Source organism: Cynoglossus semilaevis, chromosome 14, assembly GCF_000523025.1.
Source record: "Cynoglossus semilaevis isolate Cse_v1.0 chromosome 14, Cse_v1.0, whole genome shotgun sequence".
In the NCBI taxonomy this organism is placed as follows: domain Eukaryota; kingdom Metazoa; phylum Chordata; class Actinopteri; order Pleuronectiformes; family Cynoglossidae; genus Cynoglossus; species Cynoglossus semilaevis.
In genome coordinates, this window is record NC_024320.1 from 7230735 (window position 1) to 7256485 (window position 25751).

Genomic DNA, 25751 nt, shown 5'->3' on the forward strand with positions numbered 1-25751 from the left:
ACTTTTAATAATGAAGTGAAGGATATTTTGTGTTTGTTACAAATGTCTGATGACTCAGACATGCATGCATGGAGACGATGGTGAATCTGTCCACAGAGAGCAGCTGCATAGCTTAGAGTAGAATGTTAAAGTAAAACAAAAGGCAAGGAATCATTTTCATTTATAAAAGCATTTGGCTACCAGTGAGGGAGGCTTTTAATTAAAGCCTAATACATAAAATATGAATAATTTACACAGCATTGAAAATAATGAGGTGTTTCTAGTTTTTCATGCATGAGATTTCTGTAAAAATAATCTCTGCACGTGGGGCATGGATCTTTGTCTGTATGATTCTGTATTCAGTTTTTCTTTAACGCTTACAACATCCCGGAAATAATATTCTGTCTCAATAACTGCAAACAAAAGACTACAATAGATTAACAGCAGCAGTTTATGTTTAAATTTTTGACCACCAGCGTTAAAGTCATTAAAAAGAGGGAGAGAATAATAAAGTAGGTGAAACAGAGGGACAGAAATAGGCTGTCTCATGACTGTACACAGATGTCAAGTGTAATCACATCCTTTCAATTATGAAAAAGTGATAGAGGAAGATGATTGTCTGGATGTTTAAAATGGAAAAAGAAAGAAAATCTCCAAAATCAGAGCCCTGTCTTTAGCTTTAGCCCCTCCCTCTGGAACACCCAGTCCATCACATTCTACACAGACACCTTTCAATTTCCTTTGCAAATCCACCTTTAAAACTTGATTTAATGTCTGTGTCTGATGCGCGTGGGTTTTTTTTCTCCGTAAATATATTTAATAATAATAATTTTTTAACTGTAACTCTTGTCTTTGGGTTCGACAAAAAGCTATTAGTAATTATTGTTATTATTTAAACCTCACAATGCAGTTTATTCAGAAGATGACATATTTTAGGTAAAACATTTTCCAACAACACGTTGTGACAATGTTACCTTGTTTTGCCTCCAGCTCTTCCAAGCTGAGGCTGGGTCTCTTCTCCTCCGGAACACTAGGCGGGACCAATTCCTTGTCAATCACATCTGATCCCACCATCACAGCTGCCAGCGCTTCCTCCTCCAGCAGTTGCTATTAGATTTTTAACAAACCAATTTTATGAGCTCAGAAAATGTTATTTATTTAATCATTATTATTATAATTATTTTATATCCATATGCTTTTTTTACTGCATTGAATAAAGTAAATTCCAGACCTTGTCCTCATCTGAGTCATCATCCAGTCGTACTCTGTTCTTTTCCAGTGGGAGTAAATCATTTTCCTTTGCCTTGATAGCAAAAGAGATGGGCGCGAAAGAGGCTGCGACTGAGGAAAGAAAGGGAAAAAAGAAAGCAAAGAAATGGTGACTCATAATGAGCACAAGTAATTCTGAGCAGTGCATTTCTTCACCAGCAGCAGATCCAGTACACTCACTGGCCTCTTTATTAGGTAAAACTGCTTACTGAGAGACTAAATTCATGAAGACGTGTCAACATGATCACAACAACCTGCTAATGGCATTCAAATGTCAAAGTGGAATAAAGAGGATGGAAATATGGATGTGAGTGACACTGTGCTTGGAAGAGTTGTTTTTGTCTGTTGCATTTTGAAAAATGCAATTTACTACAGAAAGTAGAAGCAGGCGACCTTCTCTAAAAATACAACACATGAATGAAAAGACAGATGACCTAGAGGCAATGAAAAAAAAATTGGTAAACTGGAGCGGAAACTGCTGTCGAATAACAGAATTATTTTCACCAAACAAAATTAATCAATGCAATTTTTTGTGAATCAATCTTTCGTTTAAACAATTTCACTGTCGACTGGTGTATCTCATACACACACACATCACTGACACACATCTGAGTCAGTGCTACAAGAGCCTCTGAACAAAAACAAGATAGAGGCAGAAATGTCCAAGGTGAGTAAATATTTCATTATGTGAGATGAATATATATATATATACTGTGTATATATATATATTTAAAAAATGCATTCACTCTTTGATGGTGCAATATTAAAAAAATTAGTTCCTTATTTGTCCCACAATTGAAAAATTCCAGTCTGAGTCTTTGCAACCCACACGGGCTGACACTGAAGGCACCATTAAGTATGTGGCAAATAAAACGACCCAGCCTGATCTAACAGTTAACAGACCACATATATTAACAAGTTAGCATAACTCAATTTAATCACCGATTGTTAACAATCAAACAACACAGATCCCAACAGATTAATGCATGATGCCAATTAGCTAATCACATAAAATATATTTAGATTATTTTAATCAGAACACATTTTGAGTAGAGATGTAAATAAGACTGTAAATTTTAAGCCAATAAATATTCTATTGTAGTAGGAGATCGGGTCATTACGAAGGTAAATGTCTTGTTCTGGTCAAATCAAATCTGTGTCAATGACCAAAAAGGAGATCAGAATTGAGTCCAGAAGGGTGTACCTAATTCAGTGGCCAGTGAGGTTATTTGAACAAATGAAAAAAATTAAACCATTACTCAAAAAAAAAAAAAAACAAAACAAAAAAACAACAGGCTTGAAAACAGTGAAGACAGAGACAGAAAGGCAAACAAAGAATGTCCCTCAAAGGCTTTTTTAATGACTCAGCAGCACAACATGGCTGTTACAATGACTTCTTTTTTGTGTTCAACTTTATTAGCTCCAGCAGAGATAAGTGCGTCTCATTCTGCAGAGCAATAACCTTAATATAGAACCTCCATTGTCACTGAGAAAGACTATATAGTTCAGGGTGTTATCAGGTTAAACCAGGCCTGGAACGTGACCAGGTTCTTCCAAAGAGTCTGGTTAGGAATGCATGTCTTCATTTGTGTGTGTGTGTGTGTGTGTGTGTGTGTGTGTGTGTTGATGGCTGTAGACAGGGCTGTGTGTCAGCAACTCTATCATGTCTTCACACACTCGTTGCCAGTCCCGGATCACAAAATGTAATTACAGGTATAAATAGCAACGGAAATGCTGCTGTACTTAAGAACCAGCATGTGACGTAAACAACCTGTGAACTGGACATAAAGGATTTTTCTGGCCTCTTTTTCCCTCACCTTCACTATTACAGTGTGTACCCTTACCCTAAATATACTGTAATCTGACCAGACCTCTAATCCTGATTCCAAACTAAATTGTGGATTCTACAATACCATATTACCAAATGGGGACCTACAAAATACCCCAAATGGAATAAGTGTTCTCACATCAAAGGTATTATTTTCAAATGTCCCCACAAGTACAGCTATACCAGAATATCTCACTCTTTCTCTCATACACAGGTACAGAAAAAAGATTATCATACAACTCTTTGAACTTTAAACTCTTTAACATATTTGCTTTTTAATTTGTACATTAAAATAACTGTATTTATCATCTTTATTAACGGAAGGTTAATTATATTATATTATATTTTTGTATCCCTCTAAGTATAGGTATACCAGAATATCTATCTCTCTCTCTCACACACACACACTGATAAAAGATTAAAATTGAAAAGAATTTAACATTTTTATACTAAGAATGGTCCAACTCCCCCCTGCCTCTACCCACGAGCATTGCTATACACACACACACACACACACACACACACACACACATATCAGAGTGAATAGTACACATTTAATACTTGGTAAACACTTTTCGTCTGGTTCAAATACTCAGTAAATCCAAGGAGACAACAGTAAGAGCAGACACCTACCTTTGCTCAGCTTGGAGTCATCGTCCATCATGTCTGACTGGAGCTTGTCGTCGCCTTCTTCTGCTCCACTCTGCATGAAGGACAAGAAAAGAATGTATATACAATTTTTTTTTAAAAAATTCAAACATTCTAGACAGAATTTTCTACTTGTGGCATTAAAATAAGTGAAACAGAGTTTGTTTTGGAGGAGAAACAATTTAAAGGTTGTCTAATGAATCCCATCTCCAGTAAAACAGTGGGACTTTGACAAGAGACAGATGGCGCCGAAAATGAGATTCTGATGGAAGCTGCTTGGTTTAATCTCCTACATTATGGACGTTTATGATGTGAAAGAAGCGGAGCAGCGATATGTGCAAAAAAGTTGATGTGAAAAAGTTTTAAAACAAGATTTCGGCGAAGCTGACTGTCAATTAGTTCTTTTTAAACGGAGATAGCTTTTAAATGTTTGAGCCAGTCAAACCCTTTTTACGCATCAGTGTCATTTCTCAATGACACTTAAACTGTTATATTTAATCACAGTCATTATTCATCCGCGCGGTGACAGCCGCGGTCAAGGTTTACATTTCTGAAGCGGTGTGCTTGTGAATGTTGCTGAGGGAAAACTACAAGCAAATTATCATAATTGATTTTAGTCTTTAGTCTAATGTGTTTCCTTCAATATAGTTGTACGTTTCCACTATGACAGCATGTAGATGTTGATAGAATGAAAAAGCCAACAAAGTCAACCATGCTGGAGGAGTAAGGAAGGCATCGGATTAATATTGGTATCGACATATACTAAACATTAAACAGTTGTAATTTAAAATCATATAGCCTATCATGTTTCGGGTAGAACCCACAAAACAGAAGTGTAAAACAAAACTACAGACCGAAGACTGCAGGATAGTAAGAGAGACAATCACAGCATTTACACAAAAATATGAAACGTTTGGCATCTTAATGGATAAAAACAAAACTCACCAGATCACAGACTGTTCTATAATCCAAGTTAAAAAGACAACTGAAGCAAAAACTATCACATTTTACAATATTATAATTGCCCCAGTCAGAAATTACTGTCACCATTTCTACTTCAGTCTACGACTAATGGATTTTACTAATGGACAAGCGTGCTTTGGTAATCATGACCTTTCTCTCTAATATGTAAAGACCTATTTTTAAGAAAGGTTTTGTATGAATTAACATATTGAAGTATTTGAAATTTCAAATTACAAAAAAAAAAACCATTCTGTACTTGAATGACAAGGAGAGTTTAAATTACAGTCATTTACAAAAAGCACCATCTCTATTTTGCATTGATCCAACACAATAACAACTCTTTCATCAAAAGGAAAACAGACTTTGTTAAAAAAAAAAGGACAATTGTTGGAAACAAGTTTGCCATTTCAAAGCTTTCGCTCCTTGCTTCCCTTTTGCTTCTGTACCTTCCCTGACCAATTATGGTTGTCATGACTATGCAGTGCAGATCACCAGAACTTGTGTAGCTATACCTGTGTTCTAACTTCCATTCTCGAGATAAAATGCTGACAGAATGAGGGAGAGAAAAGCAGTGAAGTGGTAAATTCTAAGAAAGGAGAGAAGAAAAAAAAAAAACTTCCTCACTAAGTTCATTTTACCACGCTTGAAGAATGCTTCTAAGGCAGATTCTTAGTTTTTTGCTGCAGCTGAACGGAGCTTTCAGCAAAAGCACTTTACAGACAGACACTGGAGAATAAAATTCCAAAAAAAACCCCACATAAATCAAGACTCATTTTAGAAATGTCTCGAGAAAACCCACATAAAAAGGTTGTTGAAAGACAAAAGTAAAAGTATAGACACTGGCAGAGGTCTTGTACAGCTTAGATTGGGTTAACTTTTGGTTCACTTCAGCTATCAATTTGACATGTTTTTCCTTTTTGTTATTTGTATCTCTTTGTTTTCAGATTAGCTTCAAAACCGTACCTTGGAAAAAATAAAAAAATAAAAATTCAGTCTAAACTAATTTTTGCCCTAGTATTTGTTTGCTTTGGACATTTAGTCTCAATCAAAAACTTTTTGATTTAATTTTTTAGTGCCAACTGATGTAAAATTCTAAGGGCTTGAACTAAACTTTAGCCACTGCACAAAATATACTTTTGGCTTTTTTTTTCGTATCCCTTAGTCTGTCCACAATGGGGGAAATTCGCGGAGTGAGTTTTTCCAACCCACACAGGCTGCCACAGGAAGCACCGTTAAATATGTGGATCCCCTGGGGCTCAGACCAGAACTTTCTGCATGTAAGGCAGGGGTGATAACCGCTACACTATGGAACTACAGTTCTCCACAGTGGTTAGGTACTGTTACCTTCCTGATGGGTCCGATCAATGATTTAGCTACTGGATATTACCTATATTTAAGGCTATATTTAAGTCATATTGGTTTGAAGGCTAGGGTGATTTTTGCTAACTTTAGCCTTTTCTCCAGAACTTGTAGTTAAATTAAAACGTTTTTTATTCTTATTTATGGAGCATGATACGGATACCTATTTTTTTTTTTTAACATCCCTCCTGAATTTCTCATGTAAGTAGGCTGCTATTTAAACTAGTTTTTTTTTACCATTTTATTGTTATAAAGAAGTACTTAACCATGTGGTATTCTTTTATTTTTAAGCGTGGCCTTTGTAGGAAGCCATTCGAACATCCTTGTCCAAATCTTCATAGACATTAAGAAGATTTTTAAGTGATTGCAAAACCAAACGACACGTTCATGCTTTATCCATTGGCACTCTAGGCTTTTTACAAGAGTGAGACCAAAGATTATCAAAAAGTTAGAGAAAGAAGTTGTAAGTAAAGGCCAGCATTCTAAACAAATTTCACTGTCACATGAAACCAAAAATAGTCACCACACATGCAGCCAATCTCCAGTTCGAATTACTGGAAGCCACTCTTTTTCATTGACGGTGAAACTATAAATAATAGCATTGACTGAGAGAGATTACATCTGCATCCTATTATTCACAAACAAAGACTGTTTTTGGGATATAGGAGGCAAAGCAGCTGTTAGTCGGAGCAGCCGAGGCTGTGTCATAACGGGGCCACTCTCCTCTGCACTGTGACAGGCTAATGTATTTGATTCATAAGATGACAGATTGTTCTTTGCCATAACTCCTTGCATTTTCATTTTTCATTCTGGCACAGAGCAAACTCAACAAACCTTGAATATATTCAAGTGCCCATACATACAGTGCTCTCAGGGCACTCACAGCCTTTACCCGGGGCCCAGATGAAGCATTTGGCAGTAGAAACGGGCACAAATCTTCTTTGGTGTGATTTGGATTTGAGGATTTACTCTCTCTTCTTGTTCTCTGCAGATCCCTTCAAGTACAGTAGGCCAATATCAGATCTTTTGTGGATTTTGCCTTTTTTCTGATTCATGTACACCACAATGTTTAATGCAATTCACTCTCACACTAACTCGAAATCACAATCGTACTCATTCATTCACTCACTGGTTCTCCACCCATCTTTTTAATCAAAAGTTTTCAACCACTTGGCAACAAATATGTAAACAATACCTGTGAAATGACTTTGAGTATCATTACATACTAAGAAAATGCAGCATTGGACCTATTATTTTTAGTATTCATCCTCATTTGAAAAACAGGTCCAATTAGTATTCATCCTCATTTGAAAAACAGATGATGGTCCAATTGGATACTTTGAAACAGTTTAGTATTTAAATGCACCAATTTAACACAATGTTTCAAATGTATTACATTTGGAGAGTTGAAATGTAGTATGAAGTGGATTTTATTTTTGCCTTTCCTGAATAGCTTTTAAAGTTGAGGTTCATATTTTTCATTAGTTGGTACTGTTGAATTAATAGAAATAAATAATTTAATTTCTGGAATAATCCTTCAAAAATAAGGTTTCAAATACTTTTTTAAGTGGGAATATCATTCAGTGTTCTGTTGACATTAACTTTACAGAACACAGACAGTCTTGTCAGTCATTACTTTTTTTTGTTCTTTACTTGCAAGTTTCTTTGAAACTTAATACTGAGTAAGGGGTTTTGTAAGGCTACTTCAATCTACATCACAGAATTTAATGACTGTCAGAACTTAGATGTGAAAAGAAGCAGCGACACATTTATTTTCAATTATATCTGAGAGCAGACCAGATGGAAACTTAGTATCAGAGACTGATGACAAAGATCTTGATTTTATGGTATTATGCCTGATTTTCACATCGACCACAACTATGTCACGCTCAAGAAAGGTCCCACCTCTTATTCCCTCATTCTCATTCAACTAACAGGTAGGTCTGCAACCTCATGTGGTTATTTACTTAGTGACAAGCACAACATTTGTCTTATAGTTTTGTTGCCCTGTTACTCAGTGTCATAAAGTTGACTAAGAAAACTGTGTGGTGCTCTCAAATAATAAAAATTTCAATATAATTAATCACAGCGTGGATTATTCACAATTAATCATGGTCATAATTACTCACAATTAAGATTCCTTTATCTAAAAAAAAATATGTATATTACTGGAATAGAAAAACAAATCTACATCAAGCAGACAGTTCCACACCTGTTTTTCTGACTGACTAATCCAAATGATAGAATTATTAATATAACAGAGTTGGTGTAGTTCAGTCATTACTGTTTATCTTGACGGTTTCTTGTAGAATGTGTGAAGAATTTCTTTCTAAACTTCAGTCCAGTTGGTCTTTAATAATACTAATCAGTCTACAGTCGCGAACAATCCAGCTGACAATTGTGTCTGACTGTGCTGATCTCAGTCAGGCTGCTCTGACACATGTCTGACCTTAAGTGTCACTGTGTTCATTTTGACAGCTCTTTAACTTGGTCAAATCTGTATGCTCTGCAGTGTCCTTAGACCAACTTCAGACCAGACCAAACTTCAACATCCTTAGTTTAGCCCTGTGTTAATATAATCTGTGTGTGCCACTGGGACCCTGACCAGCCACCAGTCTCATTTTTTAAGTAGTCTAAGAAGATCTGCAATTTTTGGGGGGCACAAAATGAGTTTAACAACAAGTGACACATCTGTAGGAGATTGAATTCGTTCAGGAAATGAGACACAAATAGTGGCTCTGCAATTTTTAAAAATTGAATGTACTTAAAAATTAGGCTAACAAAGAACTTACTTATAACTTACTCATCATTTGTAAACAAAGTTGAAAACTCTGAAGGAGTGAAATGAAGCAAACTTTTTAGTTTAGGATCAGTCAGGTAAAGGAGGATTTCCCCTTTTCTGTTTTCTTCCTTGGGTTTTATTTTGAGTCCACACTGATTATTGACTGGTTTTCCATATAATAATTTCTTGTTTTAATCTCGGCTCACTTTTATCAATTTAAACTTTTTTATAATTAGGCAAATTCTACTTATGGAAAAGTAGGCTGAGAAACATCAAAATTGAAATGGAGTTAATTTCAAGGTTGACTTCATGCAGTCAATGCTCAGAAAACCCTGTTTCTACTCCAGCTACAAGCACACAGTCACATACAGGAGCAAAAAATGTTGAGTATAACGACAGGCGAAAACAGTATTTCTTCTACCTGTGCCTGGTTGCTGATGTTTGTGTTCACTGCAGCTTATTTGTGCAACAAATTTCTGCTGATTTCGTACACGCTTATTGATTTTCTTACAACTAGTGCCAAAACAGTGTCTGCCATTTACTTCAAATGCTCTATATGCACTTTTTCCTTAACAGTATTAACAAGTGACTGGAACCCACAGAGGCAAATCTGTACACGTTCCTCGGCATGAAGACACTGGGTGTTAAGATATTAATGCAGGGATCTAAAGGATTGGTTTTCCAGAGGATGAAACTGTGATAACCAGGAGGAACCTTCATCAATAAAGTAAAGAACCTCATAAATAAGTACAGGCAGTAACATCAATATCTGTATTTGAAATATAAGGATGAAGGTACTATATATTTTGCCTGGAGATGCCCACTGGTCCTTAAACTGCTCGTGTTGGCCACACTTAAAAAACGAATTGAATGTACTTTAACTTCAGCATCCCTGAGATTCTAAGATTAAACTTCTCGTGTTGGCCACACTTAAAAAACGAAGGCAGGGGTGATGCTCAGTTTAATCCAGCTGTCTAAATCCTACATTTGATTGAATTGACAGAACACCTTTGGAATGCCCTTGTACTAGAAAAAAAAAACATTTATTACCTCAGCACATGCTTTTCCTTCCTTTTGCAAGAAGTAATTTTTCTTGAACTCATAATAAGTGTTGTGCTGATGCCAGGACTGGAGAAATTCAAATCTAGAAAGATAGATGCACAAACACAAAGTTGAATAATCAGGAAAATAGACTGTGCACTACATAAAGACACATTTCTCCATAGTGGCCAACAGATTCTGTGTGAGAGGGCTTACCGTGGATCGTTCTTGGCACGGACACTGGCCTCAAACTTTAGGCCATTCCTTGCGACGTACTCAGCCAGTTTGTCGATGACTGGCTGGAGGTCAGGGGGCGGAGGGATGATAGCTGCAGCCACTTGTGTTGAGCTTGGCTGAGCTTTGTTTTTGGAACTGTATTCAAGAGAATTATGAGATGTTAAAGGCAGATTTATCAGGTTAGGTAATTACATTAATATCTCATCAAGAATCAGAAAGAATCTCTGATGAGATATTATGGTCACCTTCGTCATAGCAACTTGTCCAGATTATGTCTGGACAGACCGGCATTGAAGGTTAAAGTTAGCAACAACAATCAGGTAGAGACAAACACTGTATTTAGCCCACTAAAGACCCGATGACAGGGTTCAGAGTGAAAAAAAGTCTTTAAATGTTTACTATAATAGCTGTAATTTCACAGTGGGGTTTTATTAGTCTGTAAATGTAAAAGATAGATGAAAAATTAACATTATAGTTATAAATCAAAATTAATGTGAATTAATTTTTTTTCCACAAAAATGCATAATTCGATCAAAATTATTTAGACTGAAAAATTCTTAGAATTGGACTTAGAAATAATTAAATCAATAATATATCAGAACATCAGATTTTAATACATGTATATATATGTGTACATATATAAAGATATATATACATATAAAGATATACACACATATGTATGTATCATATAAAGAAATCATAGTTAGAACTAAATCCATGCTTCCAGAGACCTTACACAGAAGATACAGCATCCCACTTCTTTTAACATATAAACAGAAGATGGACACTCACACATTACATAAGGCCTCATTACACTGACAAAAGCTCATCACAAATGATTCATTCTACTGATATTTTCTATTTTGTTGGAAACCTAAAACACCATAAGGAAATGCCAGAAATCCTGTTGTGGCTAATAAATCACGTCCTACCTTGTTTCAACAGCACTCGTTGGAGCAGCAGAAGCGGTGACCTGAGAGGAAGCTGTAGATTGTGGTGTGGGGGTGACAGTCTCAGGGGGGGCGACTGTGGTGCCTGCATTAGGCAAAACTCCAGCAGCAGTAGAGGGAGCCGTCACCGTGGCTGAGGACACGCTGTTGCTGTAGTAGGAGTTTGCATCTACCCCGGGGGGCGGCGGGGCCATGCAGTACGTTCCGTCAGGGAGCATGTAGTAGCCATAATACATTGCTATAGAATTTTATGTAAAAAGAAAATATTAAAAATGTTACTAAAAAGAGTTACTTAAGATGACAAACATTTGCGTTCACACTAAGTATTTACATCATATGTGGATGAATGTACAGATGTGCATTAGTAACTGACCTGTATGGGGTTTTTTTTAATTCATTGATGAATGGCTCTGCTTCACTTACTGTTTTTATATATCATATTTCCATAATGACCAGAGGCAGATTTTGTAATGACAAGAAAATTATGTGGCTTTGTAAAGAACAAAGCTTCCCTTTTGTGGCTTTATATTTGTACCTAAACCCTTAATTTAAACGATGGAGCACGGAGAGGAGCAGAGGAGCAGGACAGTTCATGGAACAGAAAAACATGAAGGGTCACAGCAAAGTGAATACAATCATTTAACACATTAGAAACAAGAAGGAGAGAATAGGGGGTTTAAAGTTAAACAAAAGTGCAATATTTTATGTAATTAATTTATATTAATATTATATCAATAAAATAATTACAATTTATATTCCAAATTGTAAACTAACCATACGTTTGAATGGTTTAACCTGCAGGGAAGTGGCTAGAGGGGGTGGGCGGTAGACGGCAGCTTTAATAAATTAATACTCCTATTAGGTATGCACATAAGCAATGCATTTTCCCCCCACATGAGTTGCCATGGTTTCATTTCATTCATTCAAATGATGTCATTATCACACAGTCTTAAAAACTTCATGCTGGGAAAAATATGATCGAAATATGACAAGAACCAAACAATTATATAGTCTTGGTGTTTCTCATTCTCTGAGATTTTCCCAAGTAGCAACTCATAAAAATGTAATTTGTGTCAAAACAGCAGCGAACAAGTACAAGAGGATCAAGTGCTTTTTTTATGTGCTCACACTCAGGCATATTTTCTATCATTACCTACTACATGTAAAAGCAGGAGGAATTAGATGTAGAGTGCTTTAAAAATATTGCCATAAAACTTTGAACAAGTGAGTAACCCTACTGAACTCCATTTAATGTTTGGCTATTGAGGTTTTCCTATTAGGAAGGTGGATTTAAGTACAAAGAACTTGAATTTCAGTTTAAGAAGAAAAAAAAATTAATCCACTCCATTTCGCACAACTACTAATGTTTTGGTCGATTTTCACATTTTGAAATCCTTAATTTCAAAATGGTTACCAAAAAGCTAAACAGGGAGCATTGTTATAAAGTAAAATCCAGAATATTAGCTTCTCAAACATGTCAACATTAGAAGTCAGAAGGTAAATGTAACAACCTGCAACTCCATGACTATCAGAACAAGTGTGTGCATAGTGGAAGACAGAAGAAAAGAAAAAGTGACAAAGTAAAGATGTAGAGGGAAACACCTGACCTGACTTGACTAAACTACACTAGACTAGACTAGACTAGACTAGACTAGACTAGACCAGACCAGACCAGACCAGATCAGGGTCAAAATAAAAACCCAGACATAAACGGCAGGGTACTCACGTTCAGCTGTGTAATGTGCCTGTGTGGTGGGTGCAGCTGGCTCTGTTACTTCCTCTGGCTTGTTTTCAACCACGGCCATGCCATTTCTTTCCTGCTGTGCTTTTCGTACAAGAGCAGCCAGAGGGTGGTCAGGGTCTATGACTTTAAGAGGCTGCAAAAAGACAACAACAGGACCTGTCAGGTAAGAATAGTATTTCACACCATTTAGTTTTGTCTGAAAAACAGGAATTTCAGACAAGGATGGCCAGGAAGGGCTTTGTGTTTCTGGTATCTCAAGGTTATAGTACTCCAATTATGGTCTTCCTTCTACTATCACACCTTACAAGGGTTGATATGCCAACATTTTTATTCAATAATTATAGTATGATTACACATTTAATTGAACCTATATTAGTTCTCTAATTCATGGCACACTAACAACAGTAATGCACACACATCAGCCTATAGATGGCAGTAATGCACCCTAAAGTTACTTGCTAGCCAGAAGAACATGCACTAGATGCATTGAGTGAGATCAGCACACTAAGAGTTTGGTAAACAGTGAAGGAAGATAAGACTACACTGCTTTTGGTTTGTTTGTTTGTTTGTTTGTTTTTTCACTTTTAGATGCCAGCTTGGACGAGCAACAGAGCTCAACTCATCTGCTACCTCTGATGATTTGGCTTAATTGTGGCAATATTGCATCTTAAAATTTGCAATGTTGGTCGTTGGCAAACCAAATGAATGAACTGCAACAGGATTTGAACTTTTAAAGAGTGATGGACAGTCATGATGTTATAGAAATATAATTAGCATGACTGTACAGCAATGTCATGACATTTCCACAACAAATCAGACGCTCACAAACAAACGAGAGGTACTTTTTTGGTGAATCCTCAAACTATATGTTCTTACCTTAACCAGTTCCTCCAGACGAGAGCACTTTTTAGGAGCAAACAGACTGGGATGAAGGTAGTTCCCATCTCCGTCGTCATCTGAATCATCAGAGGTTTGCTCTACAATAGGACAACAATAAATCCAATGCAAATTATTCCTGTGTTGTCGAATATTTTATGTTAAAAAATACAATGCCCATGAAGGTGTAGTTCAGCTGAAGATTCAGTGACTGCTCTCCTTAACTCACCCTGAGACTCCTCCTGCTTCTTGGTGGAGGCAAGGTTGTATCGACCATCCTTCATGGCCCGCAGGATGTGTTTGTAATAAGGATTGAGATAATGGTCAAAGCGCAAAAAGTCAAACTGGGAATTGCTGGCCTGTTTGGTTTTTAGCACGATCTCAAACTGGATCCCCTGCTGACACACAAAGCTGGCTGTCCTCTCGATGATGTTATGGGTCTTAACGGTTGCTGGCTGCAAGACAAAGTTAGTAAAGGGTTGTCACAAATTTTATCCAAACCACATGGACCATAATAAATAATGTCACAAAAATGTCTCAAATACTTTTAAAAACACAATGATTTTCCCCCAAATGTACACCAACGTATTTCATTTACTACAATATGCACTACATATTTAAAAAAAAAAGAAAGATCACATAAATCTTAAAGAAATTAAATCAAATAGTGAATCCATTAATAGAATTGTGCAAAAGATACCACAAAACATTACCATGAATTTCTTTTGATTATAAAATGTCACTATAACAATAAATCTCAATCAGAAATACTTAAAATAGTGTTCTAATAAAGTAAACATTCAATTGAATAAACAAAAAGACAAATCGCAGTCCAAAGATAAGTCTAGAACACATTTGGCTCTGGACAACCTACTGATGACAAAGTTGTTGGAGACAGAGAGCATTATTTTACCAATATTGTAAAAACATGTATCAAATGGAAGACATTGTATGATTAGTGTAAAAGCATTAAGATAAAATATCTCAAAAAGATTTGAAAAGGACCAAACTTATCCACAAGAATACGTTAACATAACGTATTTGTGCACATTAAGCTATTGATGCTCAGCCTGCTTCACTGCAGCATCTAGATCCAAAATTACTTGTCCACCAACACATAAACGGTCATTTTATTATAAGCATTATCCGAGGGGAAATGAGTCGATGGGCGCCTTCTGCTTGTCATAACATCAGGACGTGGTCCACAGTTTATGAATGGCTGAGACAATATAGAGAGGCCATTTTGTCTTCAGAGTATTTTCATGCCAAAGTCTCTAATGTTCATTGTAATGAGATTAATTTTGAAAATTCGCATGGGGTGGAAATCAATGGAACAAGAAATTGTCCATTATTCATTCATTATTGTTCCCCTTGTGTGCTTCCAGTGATTAATCCTTACCATTACCTCCGAAGTACAGACGAGTGCAGCAATCTCAGACAGAACACACATATCTCACCAAGATGAAAGTGGTAATAAATAGCACCTCTCAAGACATTAGCCAAAAGGATGCCGGCGTCCAATCTTAACGGACTAATATTGTATTCTAAGCTAGAGAAGAGTTCTTGACACCCAAGGACTCTTGTTGAGCCATTTAAAAAACTTAGCCATTAGTGGAAAATTGGCTGTGTGATGCTTCTTTTATGTGGATGTGATTTACAGAAACAAAGCACCCTGTCTCACACTGGTAACTCAGCAGCAGAGTTATTCACAGCGTCGTTGTTTGGAAGCATATAAAACATTTTGACCTCACATTTCATAAGTACAGATAATGACACTCCAAAAACCTTGGTAAATTAAAATAAGTGTCTTAAGACGAAGAAGTCTTTGGCATTTTAACATTCAACCTACCTTGGGTATAAAGCATCGTAAATGCTCCCTTTACATACATAAATAGGTACATCTGATTGAAATGCTCAAATATTTGGATGCATGCCTTGAGTTTAAAACAATTCTTAAACATTCACTCAAGTCCATTCACACTGAATTCAGAGTTTGTTTCTAGGCTGATGTCAGTTGGAGATCTTGTTAATGTTCCTGCTCAGAGAGAGTTCCAAACAGAGTCAGTGAGACACTGGTGGTCTGTGTGGCTATAACATACGGCACGGCATTTAGACAAAAATATCTTCTTCCTGGTTCCACCATTTCTGTTATTGTTCTGTTGTTCTTTTTTATGCTGTGCCTTTTGTGAGCACACGTGAGTCATACTGCTCCCCTTCATGCATTGGCAAAACATTTGCAAGCTCTATAGCATGCATACTTAGCATTGGGCATAGCGTTGGCTCACACTAGGGCCATTGTACTGAGCCTAAATGCAACTGCCTCCTAAAGTGAAGATTTTAGGACTAGTGTGAGCGCAAACCGCTTCAAGCTCCCGCTATATCGGTATCGGTGGATATCTGAATCGGAAATTAAGTGTTTGGACAATATCGGAATATCAGATATTGGCAAAAAGTCAATATCAAACATCCCTAGTATCAGAGTATACAGTTAAGAAAATAACCATACAACCTACTGTGGCAACAATAGTAGAAAAGAAAAGTTAGAAGTGATTATTTATACATGCTTTCTTATGCGAGACATGAAATAAAGTAAACTGGTAAAAGTTGCTAATGTGACACCATTTTATAAGCACTAAGAGACAAAATAAACAGCAAAAAAAAGTTACAGATATGGGATGTTACTATGTCAACACTTGGATAATCCATCTTCTTAAAAAGGTTGTTTAAAAGTTTGAGATAAAGCACATAGATTAGTGATACTGTGGTGAAAAAATGACTCACCAGTTCCACATCAGGGGGGATGTCCAGCCCTGTGGGAGCAACAAACGGCTCCTCACTCTCCTCAGGTTCTGCTTCGTCTGTGCATGAGATCAGACATTTGGATCAAATGAATGAGATAAACCCTCTGTAAGCCATTTATGACAGAAAAGAAAAATAAACTCTGCTGGAAAAATCACCAGCGAAGCAGAAACACAAGATTAATTAGAAGTTCTTTTTAAAAAATGCTGAAATGGCAAAAGGCCTAAATGTAATCAAATATCAAATAATGTATAAATGCATCACAGTCAGCCCAGTGACAATCCTTCCAATAAAGAGAGTAAAACTCATGAAAATGTATCCACACATTAATAATATAATGTAGAAACTCTGCGGGAAAAGATCTTTTTCCTAAGACAGTGAATGCGATGCTGACCTTACTTGTTTGCAATTGGGATTTGTCAGAACTCTACTCCGACTACTTTGTTTACCTCACCATCAGTATCCTTATCCACAGGCATGGTGACAAAAGGATGTTATTTACGAATGTTCAATGAATGACAACCAATACAAAAAATTACTCAACATCCAATTCCGATCCTACAGCAAAACATAACTTGACTTTTGCCGTAAGTCAGAACTCACATACTGTACATAAATACCTATGCCTATGGCTGTGTACTGAGCAAGAAGCCAGGATGCCTCTGACTTGCACCTGGGAGCCATAATAAAGGGCAAAAAACAACACAAATGAAAGAAAGCAAATGTAGCACAGCCCAATGGATGGCATACCACTGATGATTGTAAAAGATACATATTTCACATATAGCACAGTGAGAAGATGTATTCGTCCAATCTGCTCGCCAACTACTTCTCATGCAAAACTCATGCAAAATGCTGTACGGAAGAAAGATGGAACAAGACTTTCTTAATTTATGGGCGATGGCAACGTAACCATCAAATGCTGTGGTTCTAGCATGTCATAAACCGAGGACCTCCTGTATTTTGAATTAAGACCAATACCTTCCTCGTACCAATTGCTCAGATATAAATAACAGCAGTGAGCAAATGGTCATGTTGTCTATCTGTCCAAGCATGATGTGTCAGGGCTTTATCATATTCAGTATATGAAAATGTGACTCTGTCAAAGCCTGCAAAGCACAGCCAATAACAGCCAATAACAGAGAAAACCCTAAGACACGGAATGTCTTTAATAGAAAGTAGCTGAAAATGTCAACGGCCAGTGTGAGGTGAGCTGGACTCACTTCACTTTTCAGAATAACATCTGTCGGCATTTGGGAAGTTTGGTAAATGCATTCATGTCACTGACTCACTGCAACCAGCTCCCCAGAGAGAGACATGTAGATTGCTGAACTGTTAGGAGACTGGCTGGGAAAAATGTCTCCATAAAGGTCTACATCAAATATTTAAAGTGTCTCTCTCTTTGGTCAGTGTATGTGGAGGGTCGACAGTATGTACATGCTGTATTTGTTGTCAGCAAAGGATTTTTTAGGGTTGATTTGGATTACTGGGAAGCCCACATAGGACTATGTTGGGAAAAATTGCAGGAATTTTACAGAAACAATGATATGGTGACAGCATGGTGAGAATGGGTGTAGCAACATGTTTATAGTTAAACAAGAGGAGATTCTTTTTTGTTATCAATTCATTTGTCAATTTTTTTTTTATTAGATTAGATAAAATGAAAAAGAAAGTAAAAAACAATTTGAAACAATGCATCCTATAAACATTCTGATGGTGCTGATGTTGCTGGAATACATTTGCTCTGCAAATTCCAATTCTAATCAGATGATGATGAATGGACGAGGCACAAGGTACAGGGGGATCAGGAAGGGGTTCTTGTCTCCAATGCGGAAGGATAATGTGGTCTTAATATGAAACACCCATTTTGTTATTTTGAGTCACTGACAATTTTTTATTTATTTTACTCAGGAAAGGGACAGGTGTCACACTAGACTGTTAAAAAAATGCTAAGCCTGTTTGGTCCACAACATAAACAACAGTGTTGAGTGACTGAGTTTGCTGTCCCTGCTCTACAGCATGTCGTTTGTGGAGAACCTGGCATCATTTTACGATTAGCATCTGTGTAAAACACAGCTACAGTACATAACCAACAGCTTCAGTGAAATGAATGAAACAAAACTTTCACTGGAGACAACCAATAATCGTTCAAAACAATTCAAGCAAAATATGTAATTAATTGTTTTACCTCTAAACCAATTTATATGACCACAGTTAACCACACAAGGAAGATATTTTTCCACCAGGTGTAAAAAGGGCAAGCAGTGAGAATTCACAAATTGGGGCTGCAGAATTTTTTTCCCCTCACTGCTCTGGGAGAGAAAACAAATTTCTCGGTTCTTGCAGAGTATGTTTCAGCTTTAAGGCATTAACAGCTAACTGTTAAAGTTAGGGAAATGTTATGAATAAATGAAGTCAATGCGGTTCTTGAAAAAAAAAAGAAAAAGGGCTGTCAAACCATTGTGATTTGTACTGCGATCATAAACACACCGACAGTAAGTTATCTTTTGTTTAAATAGCAGATTTAAAAATATTGTCAACATATTTGTCCATTTAATGTAAAGACAGAAACTCCACCTTGTCATCTCTGCGAATGCTGTGCCCCTGCAGATGTTTTTAAGGATTAGAAGAGAATGTGGGTAAAACTGTGGTGCTTCACAGTGGACTGCAGCAGCAAAATAATTCATGCTGCTAAAATCCAAAGCCTGCACTGAGCCAAGCACGAGGAAGTTGTAAAAGACAGACGAGACAGAGCAGGGTTGTTAGGCCACTGCTGAAATGATATTGTTTTAAGGAAAGAAACATAGAGTAGAGTAGAAAAGAAGAGCAACACCAGGAGAATCTCTTCACACAGCCATTAGGGTTTAAACAAGGAAGTTACTGTTTTAAATTTGCTTCCTTTACACCTATTAAGGTGAATTATTATGCCATGATCTAATTGAATTAGATTTTATTCACTAACTGATATAAATCATCCAATTTATATTAAATAAACTGAGGCATAAAGATGCATTTTAGTAGTGCATTCAAAAAACGGTGACAACAATATATAATACTCATGCAATTTTCTCACGTTTCTATCATTTCCCAGTTTCAGTACTTACAAAAGTGCTTCATTTCATGATAATATGCAATACTCCTACATAAACAATAAACATCTAACCTGCTTCTCTCTTTGCATCCTCTTCTTCTGTAGGCTGTGATGGGTCGTAGTAGTCCGCTGTGTATTTGTAGCCCACTGCGGTGTAGGAGCCTTCATCTGCTAAAGCTTCACTCAGACGTTTGTACTCCTCCTCTGTAAAAACAAGGAAAGATAAAAAAGAAAATGAATAAAAATTAAAATAAAAGTGATGCTGTGCACACTTTAACACTAGATTATGCTACAAACTAATCATGTATATGGAAACTTGACCCTCTTGTGCATTGGTTAAAGAACAAATTTTGTTAAACCTCCTGGGAGCTTTTGGATGCATGCCTCTAGCAGAAGTACTTCTGGGATTATTGGGGGCAATGTTGGCCCATATTGGTCACACTTGCCAACAATTATTGGTCCCTTTAGACCACACTGATTCACTCCCTCTTTGACAGACCTTTACCCATGTACTAGGACATTTGGTTTGTCAAACCCTGGGCTCGCGGGCAGATGCAAACGCATCTTGGGAAATCCTCCTGAGGCAAGCTCAAAAGTTTTGTGACTTTGTCAATGGGAAAGTCATCTCTCACATATGCAATGCCCAATGTTTAAAATGCTAAAATAGTTATAAATATTAAAAATGTCTATCTAAAATAAAAGAAAACAATTATTTGGTGAAATATATAAAATTAAACCGTAGGTCATTTAGTTGATTTGGACGCCCACATAGAAGGTTTGGGTTCAAATTCATCTTCATTCCTGTGTGTCCTTAGACGACACATTTACCATAAAGTTACTTAATGCTAGTTTAAGCACAGAGTCTTCTGTCCGTTTTCTGTGTTCATCACATGCAAATTGGGTATGTTTTAGGGAAGCTCACAAATGCATACCCCAAGACATGAGTATGAGCAGTACCACTGAATTTTGTGAAGGGGGGGGGCAACAGAGCTCACATGCACATGTATAAGGAAAAGGAAGACAAGGACAGAACAACAAAAAAGCCAAGGAAAAGAAAACTTTGTACAGTATAGTAAAGACTGGATTCAAGACTACCCCTTAGTAGACGCATTTCTTAACAACCATTTTGAATATAAGGCACAGCGGGCAGTATATGGGTAGTGACGAAAACAGATGTACCTGTTTACATACCTTAGTGGTGCATAAATGGGCCTTTATCCCCGTCCCCCGTCTGTCAAAACACTGTTCTTTTAAGTGCTGGGTTATTTTAGGAATAATCACTCTACTTCACCACGGAGACAACTTGCCAACTTAAATTTTCTCCATTATGAAACTCACATCACACTTCTCAAAAAAGTTACACTGACAGAAAACTGATTTGTATCATTATCAAAATAGATTCACATCAATTCACATATGGACCTTCCATGTATTTTCCAGTTCCTCAACAGTTACTAATAGAACATTTATTCACCTTAACGTGACATTATTATATTTTGATTGATATTCATGGTGAAGTACAGTACACTTAAGAAGCAAGGACACAATATTCACATTGACTCTCAATATTCCCAAAGCTCTCCTGCTGCCCTTCCATTGGACAGATGGATAACGGCCTTGCTGAATGGGGTCAGGCCCTCAAATTCAAGGGCAAAGCAGTCAGGGGGATGAGCCATGTACAGCGGGAGTGTGTGCGTGCGTGACACACATCATCGTTAGCTGGCTCATTCCATGCTGTCAGTTTGGGAACAAGTCACCATATTTCATTCATAACAGTGGCCATTAATTCAATTAAGGTCATTAAGTATGTCTTTGAGAAGGGTGCTTAGTCATCAAAACAGCCTGTTCTGTTACAATGGCGAAAAATGGAATGGGTGAGATGCAACTGCATTCGTTCAGTCAAAGCCGGCCCTTTTTAAAGGCTATGTGAGTGGAATGTAATTCATCCAGGTCAATGTTCTCCAAGTTAAGGCTGTAGCAACTTTTAAATGAGTTGGAAGCTAAGACAGGAATATTTGATTCTGGAAACTTGTACAGAAGCCAAAGACAGCCACCGAGTAGTGCTTTGGTTGTTTGTATTCAAAGACATGCTGGCCCAGGTGTTAGAAGTGGAAATTGATTACAGATACACTCATTAACAAACATATTACAACATTTTAACAATGACAGCATTGATGACACTTAAAGGAAAGAAAAAAAAGAAAAGTGAACTACGTCCTTGTGACACAGCACACAACGAAATGTGACCTCTGCTTTAACCCATCACCAAAGTGAACAGTGGGCAGCTTTAAGGGGGAGCAGTGTGTGGGGACACTGCCATGCTCAGAGCACCTCAGTGGTAACTTGGCAGCTGCTGGACTTGAACCTGAAATTCTGCGAACCCAAGTCCGCTTCCTTAACCACCAAGAGACCACAGCCCCAATAGGAAAATTGGACTTTGTGACCTAGTGTCAAAGACATTGTCCAGAATACTAAAAATAAGGGATTTTCTGATGCAAACACTACTGAAAAAGTTGCTGTTGTCAAAGTTCGGTTGAGTTCTTGTACAAGATTTAGCTTGATTATGGTTTAAGGAACAGATGTAGTGAGGACACAAGATCTGAGGTATTATCAGTGGGTCGCTACATGATTGAATCGATCAGCGACAGTTTTCACTCCGCCATGGTAAGACAATACCAAAACTATGCATTGCATCTATAAGTACTCAACTGACGGAGAAACATTTGCATGAAAAAACAGGAGATTGAACAAAAATGTAGCATTCAGTGAACACTGTAGAACAGCTTTTTACTTAACATAAGTATTACGAATTTTCCTTCAGCTACCATTTTAAGATATTGAGAAGATATAATAAGCTGTATGTTGTTGTTTGTGTCACATTTTAAAGCAGGATTTTATTGCACTAGCAATCTGCAAAAAAAATAATAGGAAAACTTAACGTGTGCATGTGTTTTTAATTTGAAATATTCAAATTTTAAAGGCACAGATGTGTCACTCTCCCCACCTTGTCTGGCCTCTTCTTCCAGCAGGTCAGTGTGCAGAGCCAGGTATCGCTCCTCGTCACACAGCGCCTCAATTCTGGCCTCTTCTTCTGACAGCTGGTAGGACGTATTCCATGACCCGCTGTCATATTCTGAGAGGTCATGCAAGTGACCACGTCCATCGTATCTGTTGAATGATAAAAAGGATTAGAAAGAAGGAATTCAACAAAATCATCAAACACAAAAAATAAACCTACTCCCCTTATTTTATAACATTTAAAATAGTCTACAGTTAAGGGAGTACAATATTCAAATTCTTAAAGTTGTGGAACTTTTCTTTGAAATATATAATATATTTCGCTAAGAGATCACTGAGCTTTAATGTAAAAGGCATCTGCTGTCCTTACAATGCAACAAACCTTGAACAAAAAAAACAAAGCAACTCTCCTCTTACCTTACAGGGTTCAATCCCCCATAATAAACATCCACCACTACTTTTACATCTGCAAAGATAGTTACATTCACACAAACCCGAGCACATAAATACCTATCCGTAAGAACCCAAATGGATGACATTTTCCAAGGTTCGTCCCTCTACGCCACATCCCAGCTGAGGCTTCTTCATGAAGACAAAGAAGTGCCGAAGTTGGCATTCGGGGTTTTGGCAGGACCCCTTAGCCTACCTTGCTGGGGGAAAACTGGGTTATGTGATAAAGACACACATACAAAAGCTGTACAGATAAAACACAGGTGGGGTCACTGCAGGTTAAGATGATTAGGTTAGGCTAATTGCTTAATTAGTTAAATTTGGTAGTAGTGCTGATTGGGTTTTGGTAATGCAACATTACCAAATAATTGAAAGAACTCAAGCAAGCAAATAGGACCACACCAGACAAACTTTGTCTAATTGTTCTAAAGTGTTTTCCTTTGATTTTTTTTTAAATCACCTTAACCACAGCAACTTCAGTCATTGTTAGAATTTGCTCTGGTCTTACGGTTTACACAAAGCTTCACAACCAACCACTTCAGTTTTAACTCCATCTGTTTTTTGTGTGAATGCTTATTATTAAAAAGACAGAAATACTGTGTCATAGTTTGATACAGCCATTTATTTTTTTTTACCACAAAGTCGGCATGGAGAAAACTCTTCCAGAGGAAATTCTGTTAACGTGTGAAAATGCAAAATCTCACTCAAAGCTGACCACTGCCAAGTCTCTTTTGTATTGTCTACCTAAAATAATGATGCATATAGACTTCTGGCCACAATCATCAAACAAGGCATTTTTAAAAAAAGAACTGTATTGAGTGTAAATGCTATCTGAAGCTAGACAACTTTTTGAAATGCTTGGAGTTGCATTTGTCGAGCCAGGATGACCAAGAGGACTGTAGAATGTTTGCTTGCTTAACAAAAAAGAACACTGTAGTTTCACTTACAGCATCCTTTGCTAGGTCTATTTGTAATGCATGTGGTTTTAACTAATGTAACTAAAACCACCACATTAGTTCTTAGTATTTTGTCTTAGTTAGTGGTTTAGCAGCGTGGCTACCGTTAGCCCTGGAATTGCATTTTCACATGTTAAGGTACAAACTTCAAATTTGTTCTGTTGCCATGTCAAGACGACCATAGATATAATTACAAGCATAAAATCAAACATTCGTTGATAATTGCAAATGTTTTATTCCCCAGACTTCTGCAAGACAAACTCCACAGTGGTCTTTAACATGTTTGAGATAGGCTAACGGACAGGAGATATTTGGTTAGTAAGAATGTTTTCAGTCTAAGTTTGTTCAACCGACCTATCGATCAGGATGCTCTTGTCCCCCATCCATGGGATAAGATGTTTTCCATGCTCGTGGTAAAGAGCCCGTTCGTCATCTCGAAACACTTTGCAGGCATATCCGAACACCAAGAGGTCGGCGTATTTATCACTGTCACTGACGTCCTTCTTCACGGGCTTCTCTTTCTTTACTGCTCCGCGACGATACATGGTGAGGCCAATATTCTACACACGATTCCTTTTCGTACAAAATATTATATAATATGTTACTATACACTAGTTTTGAAAGTAACACGAATTTCCAAACAGCCAAAATGTTACAATGATTCTCACTGGTACTCTCAAAACACGATTCTAGGTGCCAACCGCCGCCATGTTGAAAAGCAAGACAATGCAGCTGAGTTACGACTCCGCGTTTTCGTCAACAGTTCCCATGCCATTAACTACGATTTTCTTCTTTAAATTATTGCATCGATATTAGTGTTGTTTTTTATTATTGAACGTTATGTATTATAAGCTGCGATATGACGCTTTATGTAGCATGAATTAGTCCGTTTTTCTTCTGTGTCGAAAGTACTTTGACGAAATTAAATCAACTATGCAATGAGTGGGTTACAACGTTCAAACATTTATTGTCAAGCGTCAATATGTATTAATATTTGAATTGATGACTACGAGTTCTAATAAAAAATTTAAAAACACTATATCATCTACCCTGATGAGATAAACTTAATATTTTAGAAGAAAGAGTACAATGATTTTACAATGTATTCCTGATAGTCATTAGAACAGGCAACTTATATAGATATAGATTGGCAAACAAAAATAAGATGCAGTAAAATTTTTGTTTTGTTTCTGTAAAGGTCCGCTATTATATGATCATTATGAACACAATTTTTAAAATATATGTTAAAGCTTTTAAGTCAATCACACGATTAGACTTAGACTTAGACTTTTAAGTCAATCACACGATTAGACTTAAACAACATAGAATAATATGTTGTATGCATTCTTGGCATCAACCAGAGGGCTCAAACGTTGTTATAGTCGCCCCCTATAGGATTGGGGGATCAAAAGCTCTAAGATCCATCACCCCTTAAATATTTTACATTAGACAAAACTTATTTTCATATGTTACCACAACCACACAATGCAAGCCCCAAATCAATGGGATATATATATATCAATGGGCATAAGTAAGAAATCTAACGTAATGTGATTAACCGTCTTGTTTACTGTTTTACATAAGACTTTGAAAAACAATAATATGATCCAGGTTTGGTCAAAAGAAACTCATAAGTAATAGTTATTTGGTACTTTCCTACCCTTCAGATTAAAAGTACAAGTGGAAATTTTAAAAAAAACCCTGGAATAATGTTACCAGGAGTAACATGAAACACAACAATGAGACTTTGTGGTACAATTT

At 36.9% G+C, this 25751-nt stretch overlaps 1 protein-coding gene across 5 annotated transcripts in view; it reads right to left on the bottom strand.

The window, feature by feature from the left end:
* Nucleotides 1–24725, bottom strand: part of sfswap (splicing factor SWAP) — a 58200-nt gene extending 33475 nt beyond the window's left edge. For 4 of the 5 annotated variants that reach the window (XM_025062179.1, XM_025062178.1, XM_008324809.3 and 1 more), the window contains exons 1-13: nucleotides 24345–24725; nucleotides 22571–22734; nucleotides 19639–19770; nucleotides 16458–16534; nucleotides 13906–14131; nucleotides 13677–13777; nucleotides 12783–12933; nucleotides 11039–11294; nucleotides 10086–10241; nucleotides 9879–9972; nucleotides 3710–3779; nucleotides 1211–1320; nucleotides 954–1086 (exon numbers count right to left, since the gene is read on the bottom strand). In XM_025062179.1, the coding sequence (XP_024917947.1) occupies nucleotides 954–1086; nucleotides 1211–1320; nucleotides 3710–3779; nucleotides 9879–9972; nucleotides 10086–10241; nucleotides 11039–11294; nucleotides 12783–12933; nucleotides 13677–13777; nucleotides 13906–14131; nucleotides 16458–16534; nucleotides 19639–19770; nucleotides 22571–22734; nucleotides 24345–24535 (1861 nt within the window). In that variant the 5' untranslated portion in view covers nucleotides 24536–24725. Of the gene's footprint in view, nucleotides 1–953; nucleotides 1087–1210; nucleotides 1321–3709; nucleotides 3780–9878; nucleotides 9973–10085; nucleotides 10242–11038; nucleotides 11295–12782; nucleotides 12934–13676; nucleotides 13778–13905; nucleotides 14132–16457; nucleotides 16535–19638; nucleotides 19771–22570; nucleotides 22735–23094 lie in introns of all 5 variants that reach the window. The other variant, XM_025062180.1, reaches the window with a different exon arrangement.
* Between the last annotated feature and the right edge of the window lie 1026 nt (nucleotides 24726–25751).